The 12,552-nt window shown below is 45.6% G+C and overlaps 1 protein-coding gene across 2 annotated transcripts in view; it reads right to left on the reverse strand.

Annotated features, from left to right (window-relative positions):
• Positions 1 to 12,552, reverse strand: part of oxr1b (oxidation resistance 1b) — a 50,842-nt gene that overhangs the window by 25,108 nt on the left and 13,182 nt on the right. For both annotated transcript variants that reach the window (XM_048994150.1, XM_048994149.1), the window contains exon 3: positions 3,454 to 3,662. In XM_048994150.1, the coding sequence (XP_048850107.1) occupies positions 3,454 to 3,662 (209 nt within the window). The remainder of the gene's footprint in view (positions 1 to 3,453; positions 3,663 to 12,552) is intronic.

Below are 12,552 nucleotides of genomic sequence, written 5' to 3' on the forward strand. Positions count from 1 at the left end.
CCGCTTCAGACCTCTAGCCGTGACTGAATAAGTGGAAATTTCAGGTCCAGAAAGTAAAATTCCAAGACCAGGATTTTGTTTCAACCAGCCAGTTGAGTACTCTGTGACTCTGACTCTTTATGCTCAACTGACTGGTTGAAACAAAATCCTGGTCTTGGAATTTTACTTTCTGGACCTGAAATTTCCACCTCTAATCGATACTAATACCAATACTAAATTCGTAAATAACGTTCTACTATCAGAAAATGAACATGGAGGTATCGATCTGTCTATCTCTAATATCGAGTATTAATCCATTTCACTCATTTCTGCTTTCTATTACCTCTGATTCTTCCTGTCTGGGTACTCTGGACTGATAAGAGGAATCAAACCATGAATTTTTTCAAGTATATAGTTTGTCACACAGGTGTGTCATTATCAACGGCGTAGGACAAATTTTAATATTGGAGGAGGGGGCACCACTGCTTATTGGGGGATGAATGAAGTCAAATAAAAATTTTTAAGAGGACAAATCCACCCCCCAGTTCCTACTTCCTTGGACTATATATAGCAGCCACGCTTTGTCAAAAAGAAATAAAACAATAAGTTATGGCCCAGCCGACACGTTATTCGCAGAAATATTATCTGCATAATTAAAACATAAAATGATTCATTTTAGGTCGCTTGATTCATTAGACTACTGCGAATTAATATAACCAGCATGTGATTTTACAGACGTATGATATCTGCTAAAAGTGAAACCTAAAAGTTCAACCAGGAAATTAATTAATTCAGTCCAGTGCTTAGCGGTCAGCTGAAATGACATTATGTACAAACAATACGATGGTCTACAGCATGGAACATATTTAAACCGAATACTATAATCGCGGCAAATCATTTTAAACAATTTCTAACGTTTAAAACTTAAACTCCTTTCGTTTAAATTGAAAAAAGGATAATTGGTTTAACCTCTGCAGTCAAAAGGAATTAACAAGCAAAGCAGTTATTCTTAAGAAAAACCCAAAAAGTAAAAATAATGAGCGTTTCCTCACTGCAAGCCGGACGGCGTGGGAGCGGCTCCTTGTCAGTCATCCTCTGGATGGTGACTGATGTCCTGATGGGATCACAGGCTGCTAACACGTCGCAGAAATGCAGTCCTGTATCAGGTCCCCTGCCGAATCTGTCAAGTAACTCCTGGCGTCTGGTTTGCATGTCCCTAAAACTTCGGGGAATCGCCAAATGTTCTGCTGCGGTTCCGTCTCGACTACCAGAGGTACTGCAGTTCCAAAGAGGCAGAAGAGCTCATTTGTACTCGAAATTCCTGGTTATTAAGTGCATGCTTATCTGGCTGCCTCGCGACGTCTCGCAGAGTTAAAGAGACCTCGCATCGATAGTGAGGACACTGAAAAACTGAAAACGGCAGGGGTCACTCCCCTAATCACTGGCTGATAAGCGCTTCTGCATTATACATGTAATAAAGGCAACGCTTGCAGTATCATATTCCATGACTAAATTAACACTGCTAGTTAAATGCGGGAATAAACCAGATGTGCTGAACCCAAATGGAGCCTATCCATCAACTTTTGCTCTCACTGAGCCAAGAATCCAACATCCTACTTTGACCTTGAGCAGGACAGACACCCTTCAAACCTAACCTGGTAGTGCAGATCTTCCTAGACAGACAAATGGATGAATCAGACGGGTTATTGTTATAACCCTAAACTGGTCTGTGAGTCATAGCTCACGAGAGCCAAATGAGGTATTAACTCCGTCTCTCAGCGGGTCAAGATGAACCGTCTGCAGGCGTGTAGGAGAGTATGACACACAGTGAAGCCTGATGACTCTTTTGTCTTCTGGTGACTTTTGGGGTGGGTAACTGTCTGGGCCCTGTTTCTAATCTTGGTCCTGCTAAAACAGGGGTGGGCAATCTTATCCAGAAACAGTCGCTGTGTGTGCGGGTTTTCGTAGCAACTCATTAATTAGATTACTAATTAGAGGACTGATTGTCTGAAGAGTCCGCGCACATTTGTTTGGACAGCTGGCCTAAAGGTTACCCCAAAAAGCCCGCAAACACAGCGGCCATTTCTGGATAAGATTGGCCGCCCCTGTGCTAAAGCCTCAGGCTGCTTGTGGTCGGACTGTGCCCGAGTTCTCCACGCAGACTCCTCCGAGAACCGTTTTGGTTGCTCCAGGGTCTGATTACTTTCTTCACAGTGAAAATATCGCAGACTTTTGTTTCTGTCGTACATGGCAGAAAGGCACTAACCAGGGGTCCCAGCAGGGATTAAACTGAATTGTATCTAACATTTTCCATTAGTATCAGCATGTAGTATTGAAATGGATCGTCAGAGTTCTGATGAGGGCTCAGCTACCATGACCCCACCATCAGACGTGCGTGACTCTTCTATCAGAAACGTGCCATTGGCTGACTCCCTGTGTACTACACATAGGCAGTCTTGTTAGAAATTTGTTCCCCCCGGTCCTAATGGATTACGATAAGCAATAACCACCGGCGAAATGTGTAAATGACTCAATTTCCTTTATAAAGCCAAACACACATCTATACCCATTAGGGTACAGATGCCTCCTTCATTTTTCTCCATCACATTCCAATTTACTGAAGAATTGTCAGTGTTCATCACAGAAGTCGACAGCACTGCTCACCGCAGGCGACAGCAAAGGTTCCAAACTCTGAGGATCTGCTCACTTTTCATTAATTCGCATGGATTTACTGTTCGGCCCCCCTGAGCAAACCTCCTGGGCTTGGACACTCAGGACCCCAGAGGGACACCTCCCTGCAAAGATCCTGTGGTTCAGGTTCCTTTCTTTACTCTCCTGGTGGGGGGGGGGGGGGAGTGCTGTAGACCTATGGAGGTTTGGGGATCAGCTCAATGTGGATCTGTCATCCTCAGAGATGGTGCCACACCCCCACCCTAGAGATGGAGGCCAACGCCATGATGGAGACGCAGCTGAACAAGGTCATGTGATCACTACGGAATGCAGCTATTGGAGGGTGAGCCTGTGCTCTCAGTACACATCTTTCTCTGAGCACCTGCCCTCTGAACAGTCTGTCCATCTCTGCCTAGTTCAGTATAATTAAAATACCCCTGGGCTGAAACACTTCCTGTTTCATCCCAGTTCTCTCAGTCTCCCTGAGGGGGGAGTTTCACTAAAATCCCGCCACAATGGGGGAGCATCTTGTTCTGCAGAGAAAACCGCTAGGAATGGATGCTGACTGCACCGACAAGCGAGGGTCTCTTGCAGCCTCACTCCACACTGATGCTAAGATGTCAGCTTGTGTGAGTTGCCTGACTCTATACCCTGCAATTTTACCGCCACACTTCATGTTAAGGCCCCCGTTCGAGGGCACAGTAGCGAAGCCCCTTCTGGAACTGACCCCAGAAGATGCTGGTTTACACAGCCACAGCTCTGACCACACACAGCCCTTCACACGTCCAGGACTCGTGGAGTTACCCATGGTGTAGAACCGCTTCAAGTCACTATGTCGCGGGCTGCGTGCTCTCTGGGAGTTGGTTGCATTTCGGCCCTCCTCCTCCCCTGATACGGTTGTCTTGGCGGCAGATGGCACAAGCCGGTTTATCGGGGAATGCTGGTTATCCTTAACCAGGGTACCGGAGTATCCCTGGCTGGTTATATCCACAGACTGGGACTTCTTCTTTAATCTGAAGGACCAAATAAAACAGAGGAAGCACAGCATTGAAACACTACCTGGCAAACAGGTTAGATCACCGGCAGACTGTCAAATGTCAATAGCTGGGTGTGTTTGGCCGGACATGTGGTGAAGGTGATCCCTGACCCTCTGACCCTCTCCATGTGTGACAACACGGAAAGCTGAACGGCAATGTGACACTGGAACGGTGAACTGCATGGCCTTCGGTTGTGCTCTTTATTTAAATGTTTTACATTTTATTTAACAGAGGGATTTATCCAAAGTGGCAAAGGCCCTGGAGCAAATAGAGTTAAAGGCCTTTTTTTTTCTATGTTAAAGTTGTAACGCCATTTACAATGTTCTGTCCCCCCCGCTCCACAAGAAACAGAGTGGTAAAGATTAGATCAGACAGACAGACAGACAGACAGATAGATTGATAGATCAGTATTTTATTATTTCCAAAGGAATATCCAAGTTTACATAGTAACACAATAAACAGCAAATGCATCCCCATTAATTAATAGATCCCCATTAATAGACAGTAACAATAAATAATGGACAGCAATAAACAGTAACGGGGAAAAGAATGTCAAGGAAATTACTGCACGGAATTCCATAGTGACAGAGGAGAGCGGCCCCAAGGTTCACCTACCTGTGAAAAACTGTCACCAAATATTGAGCAGATGACCTTTACCGTACCTGGGAGGTGACACCAAGATTATTGACCGTTGTATTAGAAATTTAATATTTCATCATTTCTTAGTATGAAAGACCTTCCCACCCATCTTTCACAATTGAGTAGCACATAGTTACTGGGAGCTGAACGCGCACAGACACCCTATATGGGGTAAAAGTATGAAAGGCTTATTCTTTCAATATATAATGAAGATCTTTGAATCTACTTAAAAACAAAGTTATCCCCGCCACCATGCGCTGGATAAATGGTTATAAGATGAAGACACAGGCATGGCCCTTTCCCCTGGGTTGTGTGGTTGCCCTTAACACACGGCCCAGATCCACGGCTCAGGATCGATTTAGCCGTGCTAATGGTCACTTCTCCTCCTCGTTGGCCTACACACGTGTGTTGATCCTCACCGCAGACGGCGTGCGAACACCAACCCCGAACCACTGCCACTTACAGGGAGTGGTGCCCCCCCCCCCCATCACAGTACAATTTACAAGGGTCAGTTCTACACCGTGCCAATCTCCTTCAGCAGACATGGCTTCCACCTCGAAGCTGCCGTTTTTGTTTAGCTGATCGGGATCATGTCCCATTAAATACTACAGTCGTGCAGAAATAAAGGGTGAAAGACTGATGCCAGTGTGATGCTTATGAGAGAAGCATGTAACTCCGCAGGGTATAAAGATTAAAACTGTTTTAGAAAAGTATGTCTTTTGAAGGTCTGGCTTCTCTTCATAAGGAACTGAAATGACAGTCATAGCAGCTGTTAATAAGAGGCAGGTCAGACCCCGTGACTGAGCATTCAAATCTGCATCATGATCATTAAATGGATACAGTCCCACTGGGCACCTGCAAGGAGTCCTGGAGATGGACCTGTGAATGATGAAGCACCTTTAGCAGACTGTCCACCTGAATGCAGCACACTGATGAGCGTCCAGTGAGATGCAGATGTGATCTCGCCAAGGGACTGGCAGTGCAGTGCTGTCTGGATTGGCGGCCTGTGTGGAGAAATGTTCCTCTCTGGAACCCATGTGTGAGCTCTATGCCCTGTCATAGTCAGCTGCACCTTGCTGATGGGGGGGAAGGCACCTAATTTCATGGCCTCCAGACAGATGTTCTGATCTTTCCTAACGGGTCACTTGAGCGCCGCTGTAAATGTGATGACCAATGCCAGAGAAATGGTTAGAACAATCTGGAGAACTTACCACTAGGAGGGTAAGAGCTGCCTTGTTCTGAACCTTCGGTGTGAATACAGACCATGAAAGTGGAGCTTCGCAATCCTTCTGTCTTTAGGTTTTAAGCAGGAAGACGCCAGATCTTCGGACTGAGCGGGAAGACGTCAGACCTTCAGAATGAGCAGGGAAATATCAGACCTTCAGCATGAGCAGAAAGACGTCAGACATTCAGACTGAGCAGGAAGATGCCACACCTCCAAAAGGAGCTGGAAGACTTCAGATCTACAGGAAAATGTCAAACTTCAGGCTGAGCAGGAAGACGTCACACCTTCAGACTGAGCAGGAAGACACCAGATGTACAGTGTGAGCAGGAAGATGTCAGAACTTCAGACTCAGCACGTGGATGTCAGACCTCCAGAATGACCAAGAAGACGTCAGACCATCAAACTGAGCAGGAAGACGTCAAACCTTCAGTCTGAACAGGAAATCGTTAGACCTTCCAGAAGAGCAGGAAGACGTCAGATCTTCAGAATGAATAGGAAGATGTCAGAACTTCAAGACTGAGCAGGAAGACATCAGCCCTCCAGAATGAGCAGAAAGAAGTCCATCCATCAGACTGAGCAGGACTGACAATCAGTCTCAGTAAGAAGACTCCATGTATGGTGGGAAGCTGGAAAGCAGTAGTTAAGACCTACACCTTACAGGGCAGTGGGAGCAATCATATTAGACACCTTTAATGTGAGGTTATCGGATTACATTCTTTAGTCCCTTAGCATATGCTTTCATCGAAACATCCTGAATAGACATTCATTTTTAATAAGCTTTTTATTGTGCTGTTTCATGTGGAAGCCCTGGGATGTTATTGTCACTGTGGGCAGAAGCAGATGACGTAATGGGTGACTGTGAATTGGGTTTTATGTAATCCCCTTTTCGGGGAATGATGGAGGAAGGGTGGGGACATCAAGGGGAACCAAAACTGAGGCGGCCATTATGGCGCAAAGGAAAAAATGAGGATAACGTTGGGGTTTCGGTTGGGAGGATAAACTGGGCGGTTTGGGGGGAATTGAAACTGGAGTGCGGGTTACTGGGGGAGACGCCCAGCAACGGAGGAGACAGGAAGTGAGGTGCAGCAGAGTCCCTTCCAACTGCTATTGCATCTTATTCAGGACAGTTTAATCACACATAGAGATAAACACACGCAGACATTAATAAACACGATTAATTAGCAATTACATAATGATGCCAGGCCTCCATGCCTATAAAACAAACAACCAGTTAGGCTTTCCTGCACCCCCTCCCCACCACTCCACCCTCCCCGCGTGGCCACATCCCCCTGTAGGCCGACCTGATCAACCTGCCATCCCACACACTGCGCTTTCACACCCCCGGTTGGGGTCCCAGCGCCTAGCTTCCTGTCATGTGGCCACCGGCAGCAGATTTTCTACCAAAGTTTCATCCAAAAACTACTTAAGGTCAGATGAACGAACAAACCTAGGGAGTCTGTGTCCAGAACCAGCAATGACTAAAAGAAGAACAACAAGCCTCACTAAGCCCTTTGTTGGCCAATCATGAAGAGACCTGAGTAGGAACACAGCTTGACTTCTCACATTTAATGCACGATGAAAAAGCATCGACACCATCATGCCCTCTGTCAAGGTAGCTGATCAATTAATGACATTTTTATCCTCACGTTCCCACTCAAACATGCTTTAAATGAGCCACGTGTCTCCCTTGATGGACGGTCCACATCAGCATTCCCACACTTCCACAGACATCCGAATACCGTTATCGTCTTTTAGCCAACCCTAAATGCATGACAGAAAGCAAACAAAGGTTCAACTTCGCCAGACCCGCTGATAACGAACATTAACTGCTTGAACCAGCAATTTTATGCATCTAGCAGACACTTTTATCCAAGGCGACATAGACTTTTTGAGAAAGCAGAGTTAGCCAGTCTCTGGAGCAACTGGGGGATAAATCACTCTACCAATCGGGGGATTTGATCTGGCAACCGTCTGATCACAGGCAACATGTCCAAACCCACTGAGTCACACGCTGCCCCTTTACACAATAAGCAGCATGTAAAACTCAACCATCTGGAGGTTTGCTGTTTCCTGTGTGCTGCCTTTTGCTGGCCAGTGAAACTGGACAGTCTGCAATGATTAAGAAGAAATTAAACTCCCTGAATCTAGTCGATGGATCCCATCCCCACGCTAACACACTGTACATGTAAACATCATGTGACCAAAACCTAAACAAACAACAAACCACTCAAGCTTTGTCATATTATCACTGCTATATAACATGGGAACGTCCCACCCCCCAGACTGGAATGTTGGGAATCCCACTGTGCCTTTAGCAGGTGAATGTGCAGCTGGTGCCGGAAAATCCCAAATATCAGCACTGATTTGCCACGAGCGGCATGAAGAATGCAGACTGAGGCTGTTTGCACTCATGTGCGCGTGGTTTAATGACATCCATACTTCCCGTTGACCACTTCCTGCCAAACAAACAAGACAATAAGTATGACAAGGACAGAGGATAAACGATAAATAACAATAAACAACAAATAGCAGCTAATGACTCCACCATGGCAGAGATCTCGTGTCAGAGTGTCAACTTCAGCAGAATTGATGTTCAACGGGACTGTAAGCATGAAACTCTAATGAACACAGCATATATAAAGTGCTCCTATTTATCACCCTGCTCCCCCTACTGGTGGGACTGTCCAAATGACACCTCCTACTGTCCCCATCTGGTGGCACCATATGGACCATAACCATGAGGAGCTGGCCTGCCTCGTTTCCACCCATTGACTCCGAATTACATTAAACCGACCCTTGTTATGGCGGACCTAAATGCAGGTGAGATCTGCAGAGCTGATCCAGGAACAGCAGGGGCCACCTGTGGCGATGAGATCATCTTCAACAGTGTTTCCCAACCGGCCCAGACACTCTACATTTTTGCTCCCTCCTTTAGACAGCTCATATACTTGTAGGGAGCTGGGAGGGAGCAAAAACGTGGACTGGACTGAGGGCCCCTGAGGACCGGGTCGGGAAAGGCTGATCTACAAAGTTCAGGAGGAGGGAGTTCATTCACATGCATCAGAGCATCAGTCTGTGGGCAAAGTCATCAGCAAGGCTGACCAGCACACCTGCGGGTTAACCGGCTGGTTAACTAGCTGAACATCTGCAGATAATCCGCATGTTCTTGAAACACGATGGAAGCGAAACCAGATCTCTGTCAACAAATCCACTGGAACGAGGGCATGCAGACAGCAGCAAAGCTTCTGCTGTCTTCATATGAGTCTCTCTACATGTTGTCGCAATTTCACAGTTTATTTCAAATCGGCAAGAGTGTGATAGTATTCAGGTCGATTAAGGGTGATGCATGTTTATGTACATAAAGGAGGATTGCAGGACATGCACCGTAAACAACGTGTGTGAAATGAATCCTCTCATTTTCCGCCTCAGGAACTTGCCGGAGCACCTCAGCATGGTGTAAAACTGACACCGGCTTACGACGCATCTTTGGGATTGGAGGCTGAGCATGGATCATGCCGATTAAACACGCACACTCAGCGAATGAAAAGGCTTGAGGAAAAGTCACGATTCCACGGCTATAAAATGATTTGCGGATCCTCTCCCCAGATTATTTTTAGTTTCAACATTTCTGTGCGAGGCCCAGGGGGCCGTTATCTCATACATATCTAATACTACCATTCCTGCCCTCAGCCAGGTCTGTCCTCTCTCCGCTGACACAGGGCTTTAATTGAAAATGTGGTTAAACCTCCAGGCCCAATTACAACACAGATGAAGTTAAATGAAGAGAATTCCTTTAATGAATATTGTTGCATGGAAATTAGGTCGACGACTTTGTTCCAAAGTGCCTCAGTCAGATCAGCTCTGTCTGAGGAACTTGTCGATACACTATTTTCCGTACCTTAAGGAAATACCCTAAAACTAATTGAGCAGGACACCAGCAATCAGCATCAAGTTAATGTAAAGTAAATGGGCATTTTTGGGAGTGTTTCGGTGAGCTTCTTGGTGTAGAGGACACCACACACGTTCATGGCACCTTCTCACTTGATATTTTGCTGTGATCGCTCCGTGGCAAAAGTTTTGGGACAGAAAAGGTCCTTCCTTCCCCAAACTGTTCCCACCAAGTTGGAAGCATAGAATTGTCCAAAATGTCTTGGTGTGCTGAGGCATTAAGACTTCCCTTCACTGGAACTAAGGAGCCAAGCCCAACCCCGGAAAAACAAACCCATACCATTATCCGTCCTCCACCAAACTTTACAGTTGGCACAATGCAGTCAGGCAAGGAATGTTCTCCTGGCATCCGTCAAAGCCAGACTCGTCCATCAGACTGCCAGACAGAGAAGCGTGATTCGTCATTCCACAGCACACGTTTCTACGGCTCCTGAGTCCAGTGGCGGTGTGCTTTACACCACTGCATACTACGCTTAGCATTGCACTGGGTGATGTGAGGCTTGCATGCAGCTGCTCGGCCTTGGAAGCCCATTCCATGGAGCTCCCAGTGCACAGATTTTATGCTGTTTCCATGCCAGAGGAAGGTTGGAAATCTGCAGTTACAGAGCAGTGGCCTCAGCACTCAGCAACCCCTCCCTGTCACTTTACAAGGTCTGCCACTGCATGGCTGAGTTTCTGTTTGTCTTAAACGCTTCCAGTTCGCAATAACACCACTTACAGTTAGCCGTGGTCTTTTTAGAAGGGAAGAAATTTCAGGAACTGACTTATTGCAAGGGTACCAGCCTATGACAGCACCACACTGAATTCACTGAGCTCTTCAGAATGACCCATTTTTTTTTTACAAATTTTTGTAGACTGCATGGCTAGATGCTTGATTTTATACTCCAGGGGCAATGGGTCTGAATGAAGCCCCTAAATTTTGATGATTGAGAGGTGCGTCCCAATACTTTTGTCCGTATGGTGTATCTTGCATTTCTCATATGCCTTCTCTTTGCTTCACTCTGCTTGCCAAGGGGATCAAAAAATGCACGTGTTTTTTTCCAGATCGCGGAGAGTCTAACCCTCACAACGTGGAAGGGTCAACTATAAAACATGCTCAGAATATCAACGGACAACAATATGGCACTGTATGCTCCATAGATTATGCATAAAACAAGTTGAACACATTTTAAATATTTAAATTTCCTTTTGATTTGTACCTAAAACTCTGGCCACCATCAGCAGGTGGTTTAAGATAACTTAATATCCTCTGAAATTAAGCCTAAATATCAGGTTGTACTGTCCTGCATTAATCTATGACCCGTCCTCATTGTTTTTTATGGAAATTTCTAGCAAGTAACTGCAGCAATATTATATGACATATATTATTTCTGTATATTTCTAGCAAATCTGCAATAATCTATTGCAAGTTAATAAGCAGATAAGCGCAGACGTGTGTGTAACAACAACTAATAATGACAGCAATGAACAGATGAAGTAACACTGATCTTGTATAAAAGCATAAAACATTAACTCTGGCAAACTGTGCTTTGCCTTTTTCAGTGTGTGCTGCTAGGCTCGCCGTTCCCTCACCTTTCAGTCTGAACACCCACCCACAATTCTCTGAGAAGCACCAAAATGTACCTCTCACCGAGTCTAGTGCGTGTGGTGATGAAAGCAGAAGCTGTCAGTCGATAGGAAACTTGGCAAGTTTCCCGCCAAATCCGATTAGAAAGACTCCGTCGTGGAAGTTCTTCCCACAGAACCTTTTGTTTTTACTGCTTTCTGTGGGACTCTATTCATGGAATGCAAAAGTTCCTCTTTTAAATGAGGAAGTCACACTAAGCCATCAAGGACACATGTGTTGTAAGGTTGTAAGAAGGCCACACTCTCGTCAAATCGTTCAAGGCGTGGTCCAGTTGCCGAGAGAGTGCTTGACTTTGAGAGGGGAGATTCCGTCATGGTGAATGAGAGACATTGTTGATCTTTTATACCGGTTTAACTGATGGACAAAGCAAAATATCCTTAGCAGAATACGTCACGTTGATAAACTCTGGACCTGTCTCCAGGTGACAAGCAACCACAGGAAACCCAAATTATAGTCACTGTTCGGGAAGAGTTTTTGTGAAGATTATTTTAGCTGGTAACAGTTCCAACATGTTGTCACTCAGCTCGTGATTTTATGCTGTCTGTATGTATTACAGCTCCCCGTTACTCTGAAAATGTAGCTTTTAAAATCTCTGTTTTTATAATTATAACATTTACATGTGAATATTCTGTTTTTATAAATATGATTCTCACATAGCCGTCCAAGACTATATAATTGTAGGTAATCACAAGAGCCTGTGATAAGTCACAGTGTTACAAACACGTGAGCCTCACTATAGTCGTACTACTGCACAGACCCCTGCCATTTCTGTTGAGTCACCCCAACGGAGGCCCTGTTTAGAAGCTCGTAAATCAGAGACTTCCAGAGGACATCAGATGAACAGCTTCACCGTGTCCCTGACGAAGCGCAAACACACCGGAATCAATGACGTATCAAGAGGATCACCAACAGCCCAGACCTCAAGACTAAATAAAGCTTATCGTTCAGGAAGTTTCGAGGTGAAGGCCACAGCCAAAATACCATGGGTGTTACATTTCTCAGTGAAGTTTGCGTTTCACCCGGAGCCGAAGGCGGCCATTTCATCCTCCACTGTGAATGGAGCTCAGCCCTTCGATGCACCACTGCAGGAAATAAAACAAGAATTCTTCTCACAGCCATCTCCCTGCAGGAAATTCAAATTCATTAGCTTCCCTTAATATTGATTTTGTATCTGGGAGGGAATCAGATCTGTTTTCAAGAAATCTGACTTGGCAAGCACTTTCACGGACGCGACAGAAAGCGATACGGTGTTTCACTCGGCAACAATGCGATCACCGTCCGGCTTCAAAGTGACACGATGAAATCCAGACGTTCCTGTAGGAAGAAACCTGTATCTGGGAGTGATCAAGTGCGTCGACCTGCAATCACCTCTTTGCAGGTTCATTCCCTACATTACAAGCCTAGAGGAACCAACATATGAAAATAAT

Source organism: Brienomyrus brachyistius, chromosome 23 (assembly GCF_023856365.1).
Source record: "Brienomyrus brachyistius isolate T26 chromosome 23, BBRACH_0.4, whole genome shotgun sequence".
Lineage (NCBI taxonomy): Eukaryota > Metazoa > Chordata > Actinopteri > Osteoglossiformes > Mormyridae > Brienomyrus > Brienomyrus brachyistius.